This window comes from Narcine bancroftii, chromosome 2 (genome assembly GCF_036971445.1).
Source record: "Narcine bancroftii isolate sNarBan1 chromosome 2, sNarBan1.hap1, whole genome shotgun sequence".
In the NCBI taxonomy this organism is placed as follows: Eukaryota; Metazoa; Chordata; class Chondrichthyes; order Torpediniformes; family Narcinidae; genus Narcine; species Narcine bancroftii.
The window spans coordinates 111,197,415-111,222,843 of NC_091470.1; the positions used below are offsets into that span (position 1 = coordinate 111,197,415).

A 25,429-nucleotide genomic window follows, 5' to 3' on the forward strand; every position below is an offset into this window, starting at 1 on the left:
AATCCTGGATACCAGGGGTATCCCCTGGTATGGGGAACATAGTTTGACTGACAAGCTATCTATGAATATCCAACCATCTTACTCAGGGCATATAGATAGTCTAAATCAGGGGTGTCATACTCAAATTCATAGAGGGCCAAAATTAAAAACTTGGACTAAGTCGTGGGCCAAATTAAATATTTATTGAAAATTTTCAACAACATCTGCATGTTTTCTCTTCTTTCAACATACGTAATGTTAAACTTTTTCTTATTAAAATAAATATTTAATAATAGTTTTGGATAAACTCTTTCCAGAAGAAGCATTAACAGGCCTGTTTCCGTGCTGTAATTGTTATTATTATTATTAAGAAAATGAGAAATAAAATATTCAATAAATAATATTTCTCTATAGCCTTTAAGCTCCTTTTAAATGTATTTTTTCACAAGTCAAAAAAATAACAACTTGCTTCAATGAAAATCCAATCTTTCAACTATGAACAGTCCAAAGTTAACCAAAGAAAATATTAACCCAAGCTTAGCTTGCTACACTGTGATTTACTCTGATGCACCTGGGTCTAAACCAGATACTTGGCATCTCTTCTTAGATGCAAGTTCATCAAACTCTGGGGTCAGAGTTTGCCTCCCACCTGTCTTGAAAGGTCCTGTTTTCTGTCAGTCATTTGGCCATTTTTCGTAAGGAGTTTATTGCATGTGAGTTAGGCGACAGGTCGCAGATGCTAATAAAAGTAAAGAGAGGAGGTGGGGGCGATTAGAGGGTTGACGGGCCGGCGCCAATGCATTTGCAAAGCATTCTGGGATTTGTAGTATTAGCTGTGCATGCACTATACTGGCACGGCGGCCAGCGGGCCAGCTCTAATACATATCTGATATGATTTTGCGGGCCAAATATAATTATATCACGGGCCAAATTTGGCCCGTGGGCCTGAGTTAGACATGTGTGGTCTAAATGTTTCTGAAACTCCAGACACCCATAATTAATGAATGAAGAGTTTAGGACTGAAATATTGAGAGTTCTTTCTTTCCCAGTGAGATCCTCCAGCAATTTGTTCACACAAATCTTGCATTAATGTTGTGAGGACTATCACTTTAGATGCAAAGACATTCTAATTATTGATTTTGATCATATATGATGTGCTAACTGACAAAATAATGTATAAATTAATATTATTACAGTTATTAAATTATTATTAAAACAAAATAATTATTATGACTGGATATAACACTGGACAATGAAGATTTTGCTTCCTAAGCATTTGTAGGTGTATTTTATGGATTTTGGGCGGCTGATTCTCCTATCTAAAAACTAGTTTTTAGATATTTTTGGTGATTTCCTGTCAGAATTTATTGTCGTGAACACGTCACAAAATTAGTTGTTTTGCTGCAGTACCATGGTGCAAAGATTTCTATAAACGATGTTTCAAAATGAATAAAATAACGCATGACATGGTTGGCATAGCAGTTAGCACAACACCTTTATAGCACCACCGATCGGGACCGGGGTTTGAATCCTGAGCTGCCTCCAAGGCATTCTCCCCAGGTCTGCGTGGGTTTTCCCCGGGGGCTTCAGTTTCCTCCCAGCGTTCGAAACGTACCGGGGGTTGTAGGTTAATTGTGGAGGCACGGACTCATGGGCCAAAATGGCCTGTTACCGTGCTGTATGTCTAAATTAAAAAATAAAAAGACAAAATGAAATAAGGTCTGTGGTTCATTGTTCAGTGATAGGCAACAGATTTTGTGGCATGTTTATGACAATGCATCCTGATTCTGAGAACAGAGGGAGGGAGGGAGACAGAGAGAAAATGCCTTTGGCAGAATTCTCAGGATGAAGTTAAATTGACTCATTCGGATAAGCACAGTTTAGTATTCACAAAGGTAAGTACAGACATTGTTAATCTCCTATCTGAGTGCGAACTGCGTGAACAGACTTCCAACCTGCCACTTAAGCAAGCAGCAATAATAAAGGTCACCGGCATGATTTGCCCAAGTGTTTTGTGGAAGTGAATGCTGGAACATTAACTTTATAAGACGCAGGGACTTAAAGGGAAGTAGATTAATAAGTTCATGAGAGTAAATTTCTATTTGAATCATTGCCATTTGCGATTATAATTGCAGACGAGTATACTTGGACCCAAAAGCATTGGGATAAACTGATAAACTGAATCAATTGAAAGCTCTTTGCTCAATGGTTATTATCATTGATAAAATATGTTGCCTCTTCTGTGCACTGTTGATTAATACCCTCTGCAAACAGTCTGTGATCAAACTGCATTCTCTCAAAACAACGGTTATGTATCAGCATTTGGTTTTGTAACTGCCTACTCAGTAATATCTGATTTATTATAAATTGCATGTTTGGAACCCCCAACAACGCATTCCGTACTTCAATTACTCGAAAATTTATTTCCCTGTGAAACACTTCTTCAGAACAAACAAGCAACTTACCTTTGGTATTTGGGCTTGAAAATGCACCAGGAAAGTTGAATAAGAGACTCTGGATCTCCTCGTTCCTTCATCCTGAAGGCAGTGGTGCTGAGAAGGGTGCAGATCCACAAGATACCATCAGTTCCAGTAAAGGAGCAAGAGGGTTGGTTAATTGTCCCATCCTCTCCGCTTCAGCCTGAGAAATCACTGTGCTCCGTGGCTGCCCTCTTGCCTCAACTCAGGGGCAAGAATGAAAATGTGCAGTGGTTCAATTACAGTAAACCCCCACCCCCCCCAGGGAGTCTGGAATTCAGGCATCCAGCAGCCTCAAGCAACTGGCAAGAAAATTGAGGAAAATAAATGTTAAAAGTTAAAATAAATAAGAATAAAATAATAGATACAAATATGCTAGTTTAAAATAGTAAATGTTCTCTGAAGCAACACATAAACCTTTGATGAAGATGGGAGCAAATATTCAGCCAGTAGAGGACCTTCGTCGGGCTTTGATCGTAGCAGCTATTTGAATAAAGTTGTGTAAAACAGCGATGGCATCTCCCAGAATGAAGAGCTGGTTGATGCCGCTCGTCGTTGGGGTGACTCTTAAAGTGTCTCCTTATCCCTACTTAGTAAGAGTCTTTATATTTATTAGTATATTATTAAGTATATTAGTAAGGCTTTATCTGTAAACTTTGCAGAGAAGGGGTTAATGATGATCATATTGTTCGTCTTTCAGGTGGCTTGGTGGAAGGGGAGGAACCTGCAGATGCAGTGATGGTTAAATGTTTTTCAAGAATGTGACAAAATAAACCAAAATGCTTTAAGATTTATTTATTCATACATATGAAGTTTGTACAGTGTAATTATAGTGTTTTTATCTTTTGTTTTTTTAAACTGTTTATTCTTAATGCAGGAATTGTAAGAGTAGGTCTCAAGCAACCAGAAAATTGACTTATCCAGCAATGACCAATCCCCATAGAGTTACCAGGAGTTTTACTATTCTAGACTCGGCAACTCCAGAGCTTGGGATAACAATCTTGAGGATACACACAGAAATGCTGGAGGAACACAGCTGGTCTCACATCATCCACAGGAGATAAAGACTGAGGAAGGGCTCAGGTCCAAAACTTCGGTAATATATATCTTTATCACCTGTGGACGCTGCGAGACCATCTGAGTTCCTCCAACATTCCAGTGTTTTGGCTACAATCAACAACACCGTCTTAAGATTTTCATGTTCCACCCAATCTTGAGACCTGAAATCAAGTTCCACAATCATCGGGGTGGAATTTAAATTTAATTTATGACCTTGAATTAATAAATTTTATTCATTAGTAATAATGACCACAGAACTATCACAATATTGTTAAACATCCATCTTGTTCTTCAATGTGTTCAAGGAAGAAATTCTCCCTTTCATACCCGCTTTGCTGATGTGGGAGACAAGATATATTGACACATTGACTCTCCAATACCCTCTGACATGGCTAACAAGCCAGACAGGGAAAATGCCGCAAGGCGGATACGGTTAAACACAAACATTGAGAGCAATGTCCATATCCTCTGAAAGAGCAAACTCAAACAAGGTTTTCAGGTTTGCATTTTAAAAAGATCATTGCTGAACTTCCAATGTCACATTATTGCCCTAATTTAACATGGTTCCATTCTCTTGATGCCCAAAGATCAAACCTCTGTCTTCTCAGCTTTTTCTCACTTCAATCCGCCCACACATATCCACCTATGACCTTTTTCCTGTTGGTCTGCGCTCTTCCCCCTGCCTCTCTCCTCTTCTCACCTCTCCCCACCTGCTTTATGCTCATGTCTTGATGAAGGGCTCTGGCCTGTAATGTTATTTCCAATAGATGCTGGGTGACCTGCTGAGTTTCTCCAGCAATTTTGTTTTTAGTTTCATCCTTGCCAAATGGAGACGAAACTTTTTCAGCGATGCTCATTAGAAGTTGGGGTTGAGTCCACTGGGTCAGTCAAACATGTAGTGTGTACACTTCCTTCAAGTGGGCATTAACTCTAGGTTTTGTGCAATGTTTTACAGATGGTTCAGAGGAGGTACTCAAGGATGATTCCAGAAATGAAAGGGTTATCACAGGAGGAATGTTTGACACGGTGGAATTTAGAAGAATGAGAGGAATCTCATTGCAACATTTGAATGTTGTAAATCATAGGCAAAGTAGATGTAGAAAGGTTGTTTCCCATGATGGGGAGAGTCTAGAACAAAAAGATTGAAAGGTGTCCACTTAGAACAGCGATGTGGAGGAATTTCTTCAGCCAAAGAGAGGGTGGTGAATAAGTGGAATTTGTTGCCACAGGCAGGGTCCATTGAGTGTATTTAAGGTAGAGATTTATAGGTTCTTGATTAACCAGGACATCAAAAGTTATGGGGAGAATGCCGGGCAGTGGGGTTTAGTTCGGTGCGGACTAGAAGGGCCTAATGGCCTGTTTCCGTGCTGTAATTGTTATATATATGTTAAATAGATCAGCTCATGATTAAATGGCGAGACAGACTCGATGGGCTGAATAGCCTGTTTCTGCTCCTATGCCTTCTGGTCTTATAATTTCTTGGAAAACCTGTTGTTGTTTCTCTGTCCATTTCCCCAGGTAATTCTCTGCTCCTGAACCCATCGATGCAGCCGGATCTAACAGTGAGCAGGACTTATAGTGGACCCATCTGTTTCCAGGAACCAATGCACAAGGAACTCATGACACAGCCGCCCCTCTTTGACTCTCTGCCAGGGATCAAGGTTAAAGTACAAAGCTCGTTAATGGTTTCACTTGGGGTTGCAGACAGAGTGGAGTATCAGGGGAGGATGCCGTCCCGGACTTACCCGCGGAACAGCAGGGTAGTTGAGAAAATGCCCGCACGAAGCAACGCAGCAAGTGCTCAACATCTCCCTGCTGCTGTCTCCAGAGCTCAAGACAGGACAAGCAGCATATTTGGGTGCCTTGGTGGATGCCTGCTGGGACCATCCAAAGGTATGAAGCCAGAATGAAATTCAATCCTTTCTTCAGAAGGTAGGGAACCAAGTGTTTGTCATGGAGTCGGAGTCATGTCAGCCCATTGAACCTGCACCCTGTCCCATCAACAACCCATTCACAGTTAGCACAACACTGTTACAGTGCCAGCAACCTGGGTTCGTATTCAGCGCTGTCTGTAAGTGGTTTGTACATTCTCCCCGAGTCTGCGTGGGTTTCCTCCAGGTCCTCCATTTTACTCCCACCCTTCAAAACAGAAGACAATTTAGCAGCATGGGCTTGTGGGCCAGAAGGGCCTGTTACCATGCTCTATATCTATATTTACATTTTAATGTATCCTACATTATTCCCATCATTTATTCTCCTGATATTCCCATCAATTCTCTCTGGATTCTACCACTCATCCACACACTAGGGCCAACTTATGGTGGCCAATTGACACACCAACCCTTTGGGATGCGGGAGGAAACCCAAGCAGTCACAGGGAGAGCCTGGAAACTTCACAACGACAGCACCAGAGGTCAAAATTGAATCCAGTACTCTGGTGCTGTGAGACAGCAGCTCTATGAGTCCTACTTCTATCAACCTTTTCAGGTAATGTCTCAAAAAGTTTACATTTTACAGCAGATTATAGACTGGAAGCAGATACAACAGGATCTAGACAAGGTGCAGAGTTGGGCAGAAAAATGGCAGATGGAGTTCAATCTGGATAAGTGTGAGGTTATATATTTTGAAAGGTCAAACTTGAAGACAGAGTACATGGTTAATGGTACAATATTTAACAGTGAGAAGAAACAGAGAGACCTTGAAATCCAAATCCATACATCTCTCAAGGCTGCTGCTCAGGTTGATAGGATAGTTAATGAGGACTATGATATGCTGGGCTTCATGAATTGGGGGATTGAGTTCGGCAGTCGTGAGGTAATGTTGCAGCTTTATAACTCTCTGGTGAGACCATGATTAGAATGTTATGTTCAGTTCTGTTCACCTCAATATAGGAGGGATGTGGAAGCTGTGGAGAGGGTGCAGAGGAGATTTACCAGGATGTTGCCTGGATTGGAAAATAAGTCTTATGAGGCAAGGTTAGCAGAGCTAGGCCTTTTCTCTTTGGAGTGGTGAGAGGTGACTTAATAGAGGTCTCCAAGATTATGAGAGGCATAGATAAGGTGGACAGCCAGCAAACTGAAACAAACATGGTTTAATAACATTGGTTACAGAACATAAAAGTTTGAACATTAACGGAACAGGTTGGGTGAATGCACAGACTCTTTGGCCCAGACTAGGGAAAATGGAAACCTAAAGACATGGGGGAGCAGGTGGAAAAGATTTAATATGAACCTGAGTGGTTGGTTACCTTTTTTAACTCTGAAGGTGGTGGATGTATGGAACCAGTTACCAGAGATAGTTGAGTTTGGTACTATTGCTGCATTTAAAAAACATTTGGATGGATATGTTAATAGGATTGGTTTAGAGGGATATGAGCCAAATGCAGGTAGGTATGACAAATGTGAGTGGGGTATTTTGGTCAGCATGGGCAAGTTGGGCTGAAGGCCTTGTTTCATCAAGTCAAGTTTATTGTCAACTGATTGCACAAGTACAACCCATTCCTCGGTGCAAACACCCAGACACACAAACAGACATAGAACACATACAGACAAATAATACATATGCAGGACAAATATTTTATTTATACAAATAAATAAATAAATATTACATTGTACATATGAAACCCTTGGATGGTCAGTGCGAGCAGTTCCTTTGGTTGTTCAGCATTCTCACTGCCCGTGGGAAGAAGCTGTTCCTCAGCCTGGTGACTCAGATACTCCTGTATCTCTTTCTCCTGTTGTACGACTCTATAACTCAATTGTGAGACCTTTGGCTCATGTTGTCTGCATCAACCATGATGTCAATTTAAACTAATTCTATCTGCCTGCACAAGGTCTTTGCCTTCCATTCTCTGTCTGTGCACGACCCTGTCTAAATGCTTCCTAAACATTGCTATTGTTTCTACTTGGTCTCCACGGACCCAGCTGCCTTCTTATTTTGGATCAGCTGACTAGGAAGGACATTGTCAAATGCTTTATCGGAGTTCATGTATACGACATCTACCACACTATCCTGCTCACTCGATATTCATTACCTCCCCAGAAAATCAATTGTATCAGTCTGGAGCTCCCCCACACAAAACCATGGACAAGTGGACAACAAATATATTTCAAAAGATTTTCTTCAAGTTGAACACAAAGATAATTTCAGATTTGCTGTATCACACAGGAAGTTGGAGAAACTTTAACTTTTATTGAATTTAGCACAGGTAGTCCCTGACTTATGACCTATGTGACTTACGACCATCCGTACATATGACCAAAATATATTGTATAATTTTTTAAAATAAATAAATAGATGTAAATATATTACACTTTTGGGGTGAAAGTAGGGGCCTATCTATGGAAAATGATGCCTATGGCAGGGGTGGCCAACCCCTCGTGAAAGCTGGCCTTGGGGGTCACCATGTTGTATTTGATGAACGTTAAAATGGGTGCAGTAAACTTCCGACTTAAGTCCATTCAACACACGACCGGTCGGTCAGGATGGAATTCGGTTGTAAGTCAGGGACTACTGTATGTGTAATCGCATAATGAGCTAACACATTGCATTGGTTCAATTGACCTAAAAATGTTCTGCTGCTGATTTTTGTTTGTACTCAGCATCTGATGCCTCTCATGTCACTATCCAACGATAATCGGCCAGCACTGATAGATTCAATTTGTCCATTTGTCCTGATTCTTTATTTCCATGGCTGCAATGTCCTGGTGAAACCTTTCACCATATTTGTCATTGACTGCACCAAGATCAGCAGGGAAGAAGCCCGAGTGTGAATGACATGTTGCACTTCATAGTTTTGTATGTTGGAAGTCAACTTAAAATAAGATGGGAAATCACAAAAATAGGTTAGATCTAAAAAGCGGTATGTGTATTTAATTTTATTTACAAATTTTCAAGTCAAACTGTGCAACAAAAAAATTTCCAAAAATATAATATACATCCATTAATAGGTATTGCATGTCCAACAATAATTAACCGTACCTCCCCTCCCCTCCTCCTGAGAAAAAGTTAGAAAAATAGCAAAAGAATGGAGAGCAAGAAAACAACATAGTTCAAGATGAGACTAAAAATGGAGAAAAAATGTTGTCAGGTCTGCACCGACCACTTTCCGGGCCTTAAATCATCTAGCTTTTCTAGATCCAGGGAGGGGAGGGGGAAAAACTAAGGATTTCCAGCTCTTTACCTTAAATACGGGGAAGGGTGGGGTGGGGGGTAGTGAACACAACTTTGCACTGTTATGGATGCATTTAGAAAGTTCCCACTTTTCCAGATGTGAGTAGATCTTTTCCCCACTCCTCATGATCTTCCTCTGTAATTTCCACTCTGATGTTTGGCTCGTTGACCTGTAAATGTGCAACTATTTACACTACTTGCCCACCATGTCTCCTCCAGCAGCCATTGGTAATATCAGACCCATGTGATGATGAAGCTCAAATGTCCTTTAGATGTTCTGTTGGAAAGAGACTGTCACGGGCAGAGATTAATCTCCCATATTGCAAATTGGCTTCATTGGCTGAATCCGCTTTGCTGCCTGCTCCTGCCACAATTAATCCTGCAATAGTTCTTCCATCAGCCGACAGTCCTTGGATTTGGAATCATTGGTGAAGGATTAGCTTTCACATCTTGCCATATGGTCCTCTGTAATTATGTGGATGGTGAATGATTTGGTTTCTGCAATTGTAATTGGAAGGGAAAGATGTGGCCCTTTGTCTTCTCATTTTAAAATGCTGTGCCTGATTCAAGGGCTGCCACTGGTACTTATTGATCTCGGAGAGAATCATACCCCACTAAGTCTTAAAAATGGCCAGATGTGATCAACAATTCAACGAGCGTGCGTACTGATCGATCCTGGAAACCAGTGCCCCAACATCACAAGTTCAACATTTTTCTTTTTCTTTTCAAACCCCACCAAGGTTACTCCCACCATCCCACATACCATATCTCTGTAACTCCATCCACCCCCTGTCTCCCACTCCTGCAGTCCTGAGGTCTCAGAATCACCATTCAAAATATATTCAATTTCATCCCTCTGTCTTCTTTGAGCCTCTCTGTCATTTTGACCATGATGAATCATTGCCATCGTCCTCAAATAACTTCTTGTTGGACCCTCTGTTAAATTGTTCTTGATGCCATCCTTGTTGAGTGTCATGGGGTGTCTTTGCTTTTTTTAATTTTTTTTATTTTAGACCTACAGGCACGGTAACAGGTCATTTTGACCCACGAGTCCGTGCCACCCAATTAACCTCCACCCCGGTACACTTCGAATGGTGGGAGGAAACCAGAGCCCCCAGGAAAAACCCACGCAGATGCGGGGAGAACATACAAACAGCGGGGAATTCAAACCCTGGTCCCGATCACAGGCGCTGTAACAGTGTCGCACTAACCGTGTTTAAATTTTAAAGTTAGACATACAGCATGGTAGCAGGCCATTTCGGCCCATAAGTCTGTGCCACCCAATTACACCCAATTAACCTACAACCTTCAGTTTGTTTCTCTAAAGGCACTATATAAATAGAAGTTGTTGCAGATTTGATTGTTTGGCATTATATTTAACACATCAATATTTGACAGCTGATGTGTGAGCCAGTTTTTTTGACTTTAATCAGGTTAATGGGTCCATTTATTTTCAACAGTGATCCCCTCCCTAGCAATCACTGAACCAAGTTTAGACATGATACCATGCAAAGGATTCAGTCTCCATTGAAAGAGGTCCTGTAATGTTCCTGTAATGTCAGGGTGCATGGAGATTCTGTCCATCATCAGACTGGGGATCAGTACAAAGTCAAAGCGATTAGTGATTACGGCACTGATGGAGATTAGGAGACCTTTCCAAATTAGCTTGAGCTGGCAAAGGAGGCCATGGTAATATAAGGTAAATAGAGAAGATTGGAAGTAAGTTGTTTCCATTGGTGGGGGAGACTAATTCTAGGGTACATAGTCTCAAGATCAGGGTAGTAGATTTAGGACAGAGATGAGGAGGAACTGTTCTTCCTAAAGGATGGTGAATTGTGGAATTCACTGCCCATTGAAACAGTAGAGGTGACCTCAGTAAATATATTTAAGGTTTGATAGATTTCTACATAGTAGGGGAATTAAGGGATTTGTGAAAAAAGCAGGTAGGTGGAGATGAGCCAATCATCAAATCAGATATGATCTGGCTCGATGCGCCAGATGGCCGACTCCTGCTTGTATTTCTTATGTTCTTATGGAGTCGAAGCCATGAATTTTGCCAGGCCAGATTTCACTCTTGTCTTTTCTTCAGGAAGTTTGATTTTAAATAACAGCAGAGAACCCTCAAGGTCTGTGTGATTTTAGAATAAACTATTATTTGGGGTCACTTGGAACAGTCAGTGGCTGTGTTTCTGGAACTACATTGACCATTTATAATTGTATTTCTTTATCGTGCAATGAGTAGAATTCAGATCTGTGTCACGCTACATAGTAAATTCATACTTTGTTTTTTTTACAATAAACTTGGCTTATAAACTTCGCCAACATGGTTTCCCAACGAATTGTTATAATTGCTGGCAATCCCAGGGAATAGACTTGCATTTAACAATAGGAGTGTTTTCTTATTTGTGAAAGCGCAGAAATGCTGGAGGAACTCGCAGCGTCCGTAGGAGGTAAAGATCTGTTACCGACGTTTCGGGCCTGAGCCCTTCTTCAAGGTACGAGCAAAAAGCCGGCAGGCGCCTGAATTAAAAGTCTGGGGAGAAGGGAAGAAAGGGCAGGGGGAGGGGCACAGACCAACAGACAAGAGGTGATAATTGGACATGGAGAGGAAGATGGGCGAGTAAAGGTGAGAATTGATCGGGGGGGGGGAGGTAACTGTGAATGCAGAGCTGGAGGAAAGGAGTTGTGGGGAAAGAGAGAGGGGGGGGAATAGAGAAATAGGGATAGAAAGCGGGGATGGGCTAACCGAAACCGGAGAAGTCGATGTTAATGCCATCCCAGATTTTTAACCTTATTTACTGGTGGGCCCACTGAATCAAGTTTAGGTTTATAGTCACATCCACCAAAATTCAAAGATAGAGGTTATTTTGCGAGCATATTCCAGAACCCTGCATACGATTCCTTGCAGTTTTTCAAATCCCAAAGAGTGTGACATTAGTTCTGCCCAAGGACACTGACAGAACTGCTCATCCCAATGTGCAAAGTAAAGTTTAGACTGGGATATTAAATAAGACATAGGGGAAGAATCAGCCATCGAGTCTGCCTCATCATTCAATCATGAGCTGATCCATTTTCCCTCAGTCAAAACAGAGATGCCGGAGGAACTCAGCCGGTCTCGCAGCATCCACAGGAGGTGAAGATATATTACCGACGTTCCGTGCCTAAGTCCTTCTTCCACAGAGACGCTGGAGGAACTCAGCCGGTGTCGCAGTGTCCATAGGAGGTAAAGATATATTACTGATGTTTCGAGCCTGAGCCCTTCTTCAAGGTGTGAGCGAGAAAAGATCAATCACTCAACCCTACTGCCTGGCCTTCTCCCCATAACTTTTGATGCCCAGGCTAAACAAGAACCTATCAATCTCTGCCTTAAATGCACCCAATAGCCTGGCCCCACAACCACCTGTGGCAACAAATTCCACAGATTTACCACCCTCTGGCTAAAGAAATTCCTCCACACCTCTGTTCTAAGTGGACACCTTTAAATCCTGAAGTTGTGCCCTCTTGTACTAGACACTCCCACTATGGGAAACAATCTTTCTACATTTACTTTGTCAATGCCTTTCAACATTCAAAATGTTTGATCAAAATCCAACCTGATTCTCCTAAATTCCAATAAGTACCGCCCAAGAGCTGTCAAACACTCCTCATATGATAACCCCTTCATTCCTGGAATCATCCTTGTGAACCTCCTCTGAACCTTCTCCAACATCAACACATCCTTTCTTAAATGATGAACTCAAAACTGATCACAATCCTCCAAGTGAGGCCTCGCCAGTTTCTTATAAAGCCTCAACATCACATCCCTGCTCTATATTCTATTCCTCTTGAAATAAACGCCAGCGTTGCATTTGCCAGGTCTTCACTGACTCAATCAACAAGTTTAAATTTCTTTTTTTTGTTAATTTAATTTTAGACATGCAGCGCAGTAACAGGCCATTTTGGCCCACAGGTCCGTGCCACCCAACTTACACCCAATTAACCTACAACCCCCTGGTATGTTTTGAATGGTGGGAGGAAACTGGAGCCCCCAGGGAAAACCTACGTAGTCACGGGGAGAACGTACAAACTCATTATAGACAACATGGGCCTCAAATCCGTGTAAACCTTCAGGATATCCTCCACATTTTTATTTTCTCCTCATTTAGAAAATAATCTGCCTAAATAAATAAATAGATATTTCTTCTACCAAAGTGCATGACCACTCACTTGCCAACATTGGATTTCATTTGCCACTTCTCTGCTCGTTCTCCTAATCTGTCTCAGTCAGTGGTTTTCAACCTTTTCCTTTCCACTCACATACCACTTTAAGAATTCCCTATGCCATCAATGCTCTGTGATTAGTAAGGGATTGCTGAAGGTGGTATGTGAGTGGAAAGAAAATGTTTAAAAACCATTATTTTAATCGTCTCTATTGACTCATTATGTGCGCGGTTTTGTCACTCCAAAGGAAATGGGCCAATGACAATTTTTCTCAAGCAAAATATTTCAGTAACAATTGGGTCTAGAGCAGTGATTCTCGACCTTCCCTTTCTGCCCTCTTTCCTCACCACTACCTGCTCCTCGACCAAATAGTATCTGGATCACAGTAGTATTTACCAGGGAGACAAGTACTATTGTCCCAGTATCCTACCATTTTTCCCAACAAGTTGCCAGTAGTACATTGCTGCCTGAAATTCAATGAACAATAATATTGAGATTCTTAAAGCTAGTTCAGTTAAACTATAAGATGAAACCTTTGTTTTGCTCATCAATTTGAATTCATCATTTTTTGCCCATCAGTCATGTAACCTATGCAGAGTTGTGTGTATGGTGCACTGTATCTTATCATTGATAAGCAACGCTTCTCTGCAGAAATTTTCAATCATAGCACTGCACAGTCATCCACTGGGACTGCTGCTGTGCCAAGATAGTTACTTAGTAATAAAAGCTGCCATAAAAATTGCTTTTATAACTGTTATTGCCATTATAATAGTTATTAAGGAACAAACTGTTGATTTTGTCTTTTGTATGTTTCCTGTCCAAATATTTTGAGACTGCAGGGTAACAGATTTCCACTGATTCCCAAGCACCTTGTTCCTGAACAAAGCATCAGCACCACTTGAGTCTAAGCTAAAAAGGATCAGTAGGAGAGCTGCCTCCCATCTCCAGAGTCCCAGTTCAATCCATCCTTGAGTGCTGTCTCCGTGGGGGTTTTACCCTGTCTGCATGGTCTTCTTCTGGGTTCTCTTATCTTTCCCCACACCCAGGCGGACTGGTAGGTTCATTTGCCATGAGGGTGCAGCTGAGTGATAGAATCTCCGGGAGCTGATGAGCAGAAGAAAAGGCGCAGTTAGCATTACGGTTAGTGTCGCGCTGTGACAGCGCCAGTGACCCAGGTTCGAATCCGGCGCTGCCTATAAGGAGTTTGTATGTTCTCCCTGTGTCTGCGTGGGTTTCCTCGGGGTGCTCTGGTTTCCTCCCACCCTCCATCAACATTTGGGGGGTTTATTGGGATATTTGGGCAGCATGGGTGGTGAATAGAAAGGACCTATTACTGTCCAGGGTTAGTGTCAATAGGTGTTTATGATCAGTGCAATCTCATTGAACAAAAGGGGCTGTTGTGTCTTTGGCCCAAACTCAGCTTAAAAGTCTATCTTTATGACTTTATTTTCAATGAGCTCTCTACTCACTCTCCCCTTACCTCAAATCCTTTCCCATCCTCCATCAATCCTACCTGCAGTTTCACTTTCATTCATTTATATATTTTGTGTCATTGCTGGCAAGGTCAGCACTTAACATTAATCGTGTGAGACGCTTTGCTGATCGACAGCTGTTCTTGTAGTGATCTTACAATGCTGTTGGGATGGAAGTGCCAGCTGTTATCAAAACTTAGTGAGGAACCAAACTCAGCAGTGTATGTGCCTTGGATGAGAAGTTGGAAGTGGAAACATGCTCTTATCATATCCAATTAACACCTTTTGTCTGTTGGTCTGGACTCCTCCCCCCTCCTTTCTCTCCTCAGTCTTTATTCCCCAGATGCCTGCTCATACCTTGAAGAAGGGCTCATGCCTGAAATATTGGTAATATAGCTTTACCTCCTCTGGACGCTGCGAGACCTACTGAGTTCCTCCAGCATTTACTGTGTTTTTACTACAATCACAGTATCTGCAGACTTTCGAGTTTCCCTGTTGAGACGTTTGTGATCAGATATTCCGTGATATTCTCATTCTCAGTGTTAATATTCTTCCACCGAACTTCACCGTGACAATTGGCAAGGTTTCTAAATTTACCTTTGTACTTTCATGGAACTAACTGATTTTTTTTTATGTGCATATAAGGAGTCCGTTTAATGGTTCCTTTGGCATCGGTTCCAGAGGGAAATTCATGGGAAATGTACATTGCAGTCAATCAAGGTGAAAATAGGTAAGAGATGAAATGTGTTGATTGGTGTATTGAAATGGGGAAAAGCTCTGCTTGCTTTGAGCCTTGTGGTTGGGGGTATGGGCGAAGCTGAGTGAAAAAGTGAGTTGGAATTAAATAGAACATTACAGCACAGTGGAGGACCTTCAGCCCACAATGTTGTGCTGGTCCAAAAACAAAGCAAAATCCTCCCCACCTGTTTTACTTTCATCCATGTGCCTGTGTAAGAGTCTCTTAAATGCCTCTATTGTTCCATCCTCCACCACCATCCCTGGCAATGCATTCCAGGGACTCACAACTCTCTGTATGAAAAAAACCTATCCCTGACGTCTCCCCTGAACTTTCCTCCCTTCACTTTATACTCATGCCCTCTGGTGTTTGCTACTCCCCACTCTGGAAAAAAAAAAGCACTGGCTACTCACCTTATCTGTGCCTCTCATAATCTTTTAGATCTCTATTCAGACACCTCTCATCCTTATTGAAGTATTGATTATTATTTAATAATTATTAAAGAATGTCCTTCACAGTCTGGCAATCCACAGACAAGAAGATGCAATCATCAAAATATAATCACACACATGGGTATCGATTTGTTGATTGCTGCATGAAAAATAATACGAAATTGCAGTTTATTCAAGATTTAAAATTCAATTTATTGTCATACTAATAAAACACTGTATTAACATGAAATTCCCTTTTGCCTGCTGCAAAGCAGACAGATTTGCCACCGGCAGGAATGGCCTAAACACCTCTTACAGTCAGAGAGAGAAAGCAAGGGAGATATATCCCCCCCCCCCCCACCACGAATCACCAAGTGATATTCCCCCAGTGCTTCTGCAGCCCCCAAAGCCACACAGAGTCCAATCTAAACTACTGGCAACCTGAGCTCCAGATCCAAATCTCCGATGTGGTCAGGAACCCTTCGGCACCCCCTTGCATACCTAGTACCCCTCCTGCCAATTCAAACCAGTCTCCAGCCAGACCGCAGCCCGGCGCCAATCTCCCGACAGCAGTCTCCAGCAGCCCACAGTCTTGAAGGGTTCTTCGCCTCGAGCCGCCAGCAGCCCGCCACATGCACTTTTCCCACAGCTGCGGAGCCCTCTCGCTGGTCCGCCCCTGTGGCCACCATCCATGGCTCGTCTCCTCCACATCACCCTCTCAGACAGGGGGTTTGGGTGATCTTCCCGTCCTCTGATGCCCTGCTCTAGTCCTCTGCTTCCCCAGAGTCTGCAGCCCCTCATGGGTGCTGTTGATTAACAGGCGCCACCATCCTGGGCCCAGACCAGGCGGTTGCAGGACTTCAAATAAAACCACCGTCGGCTCCCGCAACGGCCTGTTCAAAGCCAATGCAGAGCCAACGGCAGTCGACTGGGCAGCTGGACCCTGCGGGAGTGCTGCATCTCCGCTCCCTCCCCACGGGTCCGCACCTGTGGCAGCACTGCCGCTACAGCAACTCCAGCAGCACCGCCATCTTCATCTGGAATATTTTAATAATAAATAATTAAAGCTTGAGAATGTAATTGCATGGTTTTAAAAAACATTAAACATATTCATTCAATTGTCTTATGCTTTGTTTCATTAACACAGTGCTGTTGAAAGTTCCAACTGAAATTAAGAACTAATAAGAGTGATTATTATGAATAATTAGCTTCACATCAGCTAATTATTACTTCCCGTTTGATAACTTGCAAATACTCTTCTAATTATGCAGAAGTTGGGTGGCTCTCTCCCAGCTATTGACCTGATTCTCACTGCATTGTTCTGGAGTTTTGAATTCCAGTAATGTATAATTGGTGGGAATTGTATCGTTGCCTGAGGGAGCATTTGCCATTCATCACCTCATGACATGCCAATGAGCTTCACACCCAGTGTCGGGGGGACGGCACGATTGGCGAGGCAGTTAACGCAACAGCGCCAGCGATCGGGACCAGGCATCGAATCCTGCGCTATCCGTAAGGAGTTCTCCCTGTGTCTGCATGGGTTTCCTCCTGGGGGGAGGGGGGTCTCCAGTTTCATCCCACTGTTCACTACGTACTGGGGGTATAAATTGGGCAGCACGGACTCGTGGACCAAAATGGCCTGTCATCATGCTGTATGTCTAAATTAAATAAATTACCTTTGAAGGACAACCCCTGATTCAAGAAAAATGGAAAACTATTTGCACAGAACAATGCCCCAGAAACAAATACATGACTACATTATACCTTGATGAAGGGCTCAAGCCCGTAATGTGGATTATGTATCTTTACTATCTATGTAAAGTCCATTATTTGTCCTGCTGAGTTTCTCCAGCATTCTGTTTTTACTTGACTACATTGGTTGGGAGATAAATATTGGCCAAGGTGCCCCTGTCCAATAAAATACTGACATATTTTTGGTATCACGGTCAGCAAGGGGTTTAGAATAAAGCTGTTAAAGAGGCAGCAATGGGGATTTGAATCTGCTGCTGTCTGAAAGGAGTTTGTACATTCTCCCCCTGTCTGCGTGGGTTTCCTCCAGGGGCTCCGGTTTCCTCCCATCATTCAAAACGTACCTGGAGTGTAGGTCAGTTGGGTGTAATTGGGTGGCAGGGTCTGGTGGGCCTGTTACGGTGCTGCATGTCTATCTCAATAAAGATTTGTTTTTACTGCAGTTCTAAGAGACCTCGATGCGCTCACGGATGAGATGCAAGTGTTAGTACCGAGCGTGGGTGAAGCATTTATTAAATGAGATGTTGGCTTTACTGCAAAAGGAATGTCCTAAAAAAGGAGGAACATTTTGCTGGCATTGTTGAGATCACAGCTGATGTATCCGGTTCAGTTCTGACCTCATTTTAGGAGGGGTCCACTGAGTTGATTCCTGGGATGATTGACAAGATTGGTCATGTGCTCACTGGATGTTTTCACAGAAACAACAGATTTTGAAAGGGCTTTTCAAGGTGGAAGCAGAGAGGGTATTGCCCCTTGTGGAGGATCTTGGAGCCATTCTCTGTTTCACACAGTCAGTTTGTTTGCATTTCTTTATTTGTTAACAGGTGTACGTTAAGTACAGTTTTTTTTGTACTACCAATAAATGGTAATTCTATCTCGCCCACAGGAAGGAGAATCTCAGGGGTGTATGTGATGTCATGTATATAATCTGACAATAAATCTAAATCTGAATCTAATTATTTGAGAAGAAGGCGTGTAATGTGGAGAAAAGTTCAGACGGTCCAAGAAGTGTTGAGTCATAACAAGTTTAACAACAAAAAACGATCTTTATTTACATGCAGGGGGAAGTCACAACAGGGATAGCACTCACACACACAGACAGGGAGATATACGCAGTTCATACGCATCGTACTTCACTATGACAGACAGATCGCTATTACAGTTCCCACAGTTAACCGAGCAGATCGCTGCTAATCGGGGTTCCCATGGTTAAATGAGCAGATCGCTGCTAATTACGGTTCCCACGGTTAAATGAGCAGATCGCTGTTAATCACGGTTTCCATGGTTAAGCGAGCAGATTGCTGTTAATCGTGGTTCCCATGGATAAACACACAGATAAATCATACAGTATCTGCCATGCCTCTCTAATGAGCAGGCATGGTATCCCACTTGACTACAGAATTTAATTGCACTAATATCAAAGAACAAGTCCTTGCTCGATGTGCACCACAATAACCACCCCCTCCCCCCACCCTGTACCAGCCCATACCTTATAAATGATTCTCCATCATCACCCACAGCTCACAACCTGGAGTGGAACTGGGTTCTGTGCTCAGGGGAAAAAGTGGGGGAGCTGCTCCACATAGTGGGCTATATGTAGCACCTGGCTCAGGTTGGCTCAAAGTAGTGAAGGTGATTAAGGCAAGTTGTGCCCTCACCTGTGGTGGGCTAATGTGGATGGTCGCTCTTCGACCCCCTTTGTCCAGGTCCACGGTGGTGCTCTATTCTTCGTAAGGAATGGAGGACTCGGACACTTTAGTTGCCCCGGTTCTCTTGAACAGGCATGAAGTCTTTTATCTGAAATTATGAAAACCAAAGACCAAACATTTTTTCCATGAATGTCGTTTGCACACCAAAGCTTGTGTTTGGCAGCAAACAACATCCAATGGCATCAAATGGCACCCAACGCGATCCACGCTCATCTCTTGCTTGAATAATGTTTTCGGCCCTTGCCTTCCTACCCAATGTGACGTCATTAATCCAACCTTGTGACCAAGGAATTTTACCCTCAATTAACACCAACTATGAAGATTTTTTTTGCTGAACTGCATGCTTGATGCAGCCAACAGAGGCAGAAGTATCAAAGAATTCAGGATGCCATTTATGCAGATGTAACTAATTCAACATTAGCACCAACTTTGGCCTGCGTCAATGTTCGATGATAACGGGCACGCAGCTGAAGACTATGAAGGATTCCATGTCAGTGGCGAGAGGAGAATGATCTCTAGCCTCAGTGCTTGAGCCAAAAGTGTTGCAGCAGAAAATGTAAACACATTGGGAGGCAGTTGACATCGAAGAGGTGCTAAACATTGACAATGATGCACCTGTTGCCCATTCCTTGAGTGATGGGGAAATTGCTGAAATGGTGTTAAATGACAATAAAGAATGAGGAAAGCGGTGATGAGTAAGAAGATATTGTGAACACAGGTGAAGAAATACCCTGAGGTGAGATGTGTGATTGGTTGCATGAAACAACATGTATTTAGTAGTGAGCATGAGATTTTGGTAGTTTATTGAATTAAGGAGAGACTGTTTAGACTGTTGGTGAAACAGATGACACTGGAAGAAATCTTTAAAACGACTCCAACCTGAAGACGATTGTCACCCCAACAAAGATGACAACATTGTTGTAGTCTGCTTTTACTGAACTTTTCAGGTGTTTAGCTGAGTTTGAGCCAGTTTATGTTTGAAGTTTCACTGTATGTTTTACTTAAAAATAAAAAGTACACTAGTGATTTTATGCTCTATCTTTATCTCACTTCACTTACCAACCTCTCCCCATCCAGCGCTGACACAGTCCACCCCGTCCAGCACCTTCGCAACCCCTCCCATCCAGCGCTGCCACAATCCACCCCCGTCCAGCACCTTCGCAACCCCTCCCATCCAGCACCGCTCTACCCCCTCCGACCAGCGCCGCTGTACCCCCTCCCCACCCCCCACCCCCCCATCCAAGAGCAAGCACTTGGTTTATCCTTTGCTTGAAGCAGTTTCCTGTTCAACCTATTGGACAATCCTCCAGATAAAAAGGCATCTCCTCTTAAGTCAGTGATGATAGAGTTCCTCAACTCAAAGGGTCTTGAATCTTCTGAATTTACTCATCCAAAGGGCATGGAGGCAGAGGATGAAAGAAGCTGATTTTTGGTCATTGGGAGAGGTGAGAGTTAGGGGGGATAGGCAAACAAAAATGTCACCAAGGCTGAGTCAGATCAATCCTAGTCGATCTTGCTCTAGGGCAGAGACGGCCAACCTTTTCATTTTAATTTAGATATTCAGCATGGTAACAGACCATTTTGGCCCATGAGTACATACCTGGGGTGTGGGTTAATTGGGGCAGCACAGACTCATGGGCCGAAATGGCCTGTTACCGTGCTGTATGTCTAAATTAAAAATTAAAAGTTTGGCCACCCCTGATCTAGGGTATACGTGGATTGTTATTGAGTCTCTTTGTTCAAATGAACTGACATGCTAGTGATATGATTGTTGGCTGGCATGGTCACAATGGGCAGAAAGGCCTGTTTCTGTGCTAAGGAAAGTGAGTGTGAGCAGATTCAAATCCCCAACACACCTGCAGGTCCCTCTCTGGTTAACTCAGAAGGTTTGTAACCATTTATCTCATCAAGTCGTCGTCTCCCCCCACCCCGGGCAGCATGGACTTTCCTAATATTGACCAAGCTATTTAGAGCCACTACACGTCAACGTTAAAAGAAAATATTTTGTCTTCCCAGACATCCAATATTCTGAAACAAATTCGATGAACACGCATCCTTGATTTCCAGTTCTTTCACCTCCATCATAGCGACCACTAAAGTTACAAATTACATTAACCTTGGCTCTGTAAGAAGAATGAATTTCAATTCTTAAACTTCAATTGTGCTGACATTATCTGTGTCCTAGCCTTGATAAAACTTTTGCAGTGAATTTTAATCCAGACTTCAGTCAGGTTAATGCAAAATTAAACTTCTGGTGCAGAATTCTACTGAACAAGAGAGAGAGAGAGAGAGAGAGAGAAAACATACATGCAGGACATGACAAGATTAAATGAAGTACATTAAACATGTACTAGTGAGAGAGAAATTGAATTCAATGAACTGGAGTCTTATATGTGTGGGTTTTTTTTTTATTTGCCTTGGTGGAGAATGTTGAATTTTGAGAGTTGGTGTAGACATGACAGTGAATTCAACGGTAAATGGTGAACAAAAATCGCAAGAGTGGGAAATCTGAAGTAGATGCTGAAAAGTTCACTCAGCGGGGCAGGCAGTGTCTGCGGAGAGAGAGGAGCAGAGGCAACATGTGCCTGTTGCATGTCTAAATCAAATAAAAATTTCAGTTTGCCAGCCTTTTCACCAGAACTGGGGGAGGATGTACATCTCACAACTGAAAAGCAAAACATCTTGGAAATGTGATGCTCCAATCACTGACCAGAAACTAAGCCCTTTTTTTCCACTGGCATCCGTTAATTGGCCTTGCAGAGTCCCGGGATAGGAAGCCGTTTGTGCTGTTCCCACTGGGCCACCTTTAACCCAACTCATCCCTGGGGATCGGAGTCTATCTTCAAATAGATTGGAATTGATGGAAGTTGTCCTTTTCCCACTGGTTTAATCATCACACCGGCGTTGGCCTATGCCGGGGATATGAGTGGGCATAGACGCCATCAATCCCCAGCGTGATTTTACGCCGGCGTGCTGATTGTTTTCCTTTTCCACTGGGCCCTTTAACCGGTTAATTCCCTGTTAATTCCTGGGACATGGTGGCAGTGGAAAAAGGGGCTATAGAGTCATACAGCGTGGAAACAATCAGGCCCTTTGGCCCAACTTGCCTATACCAACCCACACTAGTCCCACCTGCCTGCGTAGGGCCCATATCCCACATGAGCAGCAGAGGTGAAGAGAATTGAGTTCCTGTGTCAATGGCTTTGCCACATTCTCACGTAGAGGACCACCACCTCTGCGCTCAAGCACAGTTTTTATTTTCAACTCTTATCAGGCTCTTGGACCTCTCTTTATCACCCGAACAATAACACAACTCCAAGACTCCAAAAGACCCAGGGCCTATATTGCAACATCTGAACTAACAGAACTAAAAAGAAATGGGGGTGCTGGTGCCTGCTGCAGTAACGGCGTAGCGTGAGAAGAGGAGACACAGCGCTTCACCCCACCCCACCCCACCCACCCCCCGCAGGGTACTACCGCCCAGTCCAACTAGCATTAGCTCTGTACTGGCTTTAAACGGCCTGTTCAAGGAGCTAAAATCCTGTGACCGCGGGGTCAGGGCCCAAGTTGGCGGCACCTGCGATCGACAGCGGCCTCGAGGAAAGCAGAGAATTTGTGCAGGACACCAGAAAATGGGGAGAATACCCACCGTTTGACAAGGAGGAGACGACCCATGGGGCAGGGATCATGGCAGCGGATCAGTGAGGGGCTCAGTGGCTGAAGCGCATGCAGGTGGCAGGGCTCCTGGTGAGTCGAAGCAAGGAACCCTCGTGGGCTGCAGGCGATTGCGGTCAATATATTCATGCCAGAGGGCAAACTACTGGAGCTTGGCCCGAGACTGGCTGAATGGGCACCAGGTATCAGAACCTAAATGTGAGAGGGTGTCGAGGGTGTGGAAGTCTTCCCGATCAAGTTGGAGGTTGGGATCTGAAGCTCGGATTGCCGATGGTTTGGACTGGAGTCTGTGTGGCTGCGGAGCCTGCTGGAGCGCTGGAGGCAAATTCACAGACACTCGTGTAATATTACACCTTTATTACATAACATAATGTAATATGTTTTACTATGCAATAATAAGGGAATCTTGAATCTTAACGAAGCCATAGAACCTCTCTATATTTTCCCAACCCTGATGAAGGATCGTCAACCTCTGATGTTAAGGAGTCAGTATGAGAGTAAAGCGGTCCAGATACTTGCCCTTCAGCCCAATTCATCCATACCCACCCAGTTTTCTTCCTGAGCTGCTCCCAGTTGCTTGCATTTGACCTGAGTATCTGTGGATTCATCTCCAGTGCTTCCGCAGCCACTCAGATTCCTGTTCAAAACTATTGGCAACCCGACCTCCAGATCCAATCCTCTGATATGATCAGGAAGCCTCCAGCACCCGAGACTCTTCAGGAGCCCTTCTTGCCCTCAACCCTGTCTCAGATCCTGGTTCTGATGCCTGGTTCCTAAGAACCAGTCTCCTGTATTCCTCGGGACCTTTTAACTCCACAGATCCTGAGTATATCCACCATTTACAGAATTCAACCAACCAATTCACAGAAAATAAATAGGCAAAAAGTACGGATGTTTAAAATTGGTGCGCCAATCGATAGTTCGCCAATCATGCAACAAGCAATCGGAAAATTCACTTATCCGGCATCTACCAATCCCAAATATGCCGGGATACCAGGGGTTTTTACTGTTATTCAGTTTCTGTTTCCAAACCTAGCCACAAATAATTGCATGGAGTAGATGGGCAGAATCTTTTTTCCAAGAGTAAAAATATCAAATACTCAAGATTTAAGGTGAGAGGGAGAAAGTTAAAAGAATTTGAGTGAGACAAGTTTTTTATAAAGAGAGTGATAGGTGTCTGGGACCCATTGCCAGAAGTTATGGTGGAAGCAGATAACATAATAGCAATTCTCAGAGGATTTGAGATAGATACATGAATATGCAGGGAATAGAGGGATATCCATTATGTGCAGACGGAAGAGATTAATTTGGCATCGTATTTCAGAATCAGAATTTATTGTCATGGGTATGTTACAAAATTCATTTTTTTGCTCCAACATCCAGTGCAAACATTGCTATGAATTACATTTAATAAAAAAAATAATTACTGCAAAAAGAAAAGAAAGTGAGGTAGTGTCTGTGGTTCATTGTCCATTCAGAAATCTGACGGCGGAGGGGAAGAATCTGTCCTTGTGCTTGTCTTCAGGCTCCTGTACCTCCTTCTGGGTGGTAGCAGGGGGAAGAGGGCGCAGTCAGGGTGGTAGGGTGGGGTGGGGTGGGGGGGGTCTTGAGGATAGAGGCTGCTTTTTTAAGACACCACCTCTTGTAGATCTCCTCAATGGACTGAAGACTGATGTCCACGATGGTGCTGGGAATACTTTTCTTCACCAAACTATTTACAGAATATCTGCTCTCCATGCCAACATAGGGTGAAATATTCAGCTGAAGATAGAATATGCCATCCACTGGAATAATTTGAACTACTTCACCGCTGCAGTAAAAAACCGTGTCTCCTCAATCTCACTGTCATTTTTATGAAGCCGTTTATTGATGAATGATACACACCACAAAATAATATTTAACCATTTAAAACTTAAATATGCTTCTTAAATATACTTCTGAAATGTGCTAATTAAGTGCATGCAAATATTCATCGCCAGTCAACACAAATGCAGAGTCTTATTCCATAAAATTGTGAATTTTGTCCGATATTGAAAATGGTCCTTTGGATCTTTCTGGGTTTTTTTTTCAATAAGCACTTTTTAACCTCTATTTTCTTTCCATCCTTTAATTTTGCTAATGCTGATCTCTCCCAATCTCCTTCTGATTGTTTCACAGTCTATAAATCTCAGTTATTATGGAGGATTTGCGGGATGTGGATCTATTCCAAAGTCCACATTTATTGTCAGAGTTCTTACCTGGCATCACGTACATCCCTGAGATTCTCTTTCTACCAGCCTTAGTAATTTCTGTACCTGTAACTGTGAACTCAACTCGTCAGGAACTGTTAACAAGCTGACTGTGCAAATCCAGATGTAGGTCATAGATAACGCATCTGAGTCCTTAAATGAGCCTCTGAATGAGACTGTTGTTGAAGAGGAGTAGCAACTTTTCCTGAACCTGGTGGTGCAATTACAAACTGGAAACAGCAGCTCCACCGGAGGTTCTGTAACGGCAGCGTCGCCACTAGTGCGGACCCACGGAGAGCGGGGACTGGAGACAGCGCTCCCGCAGGGCCCAACCACCCAGTCCAACTGCTAACAGATCTGCACAGGCTTTGAACGGCCCGTTAAAGGAGCTGGCAGTGGTTTTATTCAAAATCACGCAACTGCGGGGTCTGGGCCCAAGATGGCGGTGCCTATGATCGGCAGCAGCCACGAGGGGATGCAGATCCGGGGAAGCAGAGGACTGGCACAGGGGAAAACACCAGAAAATGGGGAGAACACCCCAT

The 25,429-nt window shown here is 43.2% G+C and overlaps 1 protein-coding gene across 1 annotated transcript in view; it reads left to right on the forward strand.

The window, feature by feature from the left end:
• LOC138754147 (netrin receptor UNC5D-like) overlaps positions 1–25,429 on the forward strand; it is a 483,772-nt gene that overhangs the window by 397,484 nt on the left and 60,859 nt on the right. The window contains exons 10-11 of the mRNA XM_069918008.1: positions 5,034–5,408; positions 15,005–15,089. Of these exons, the coding sequence (XP_069774109.1) occupies positions 5,034–5,408; positions 15,005–15,089 (460 nt within the window). The remainder of the gene's footprint in view (positions 1–5,033; positions 5,409–15,004; positions 15,090–25,429) is intronic.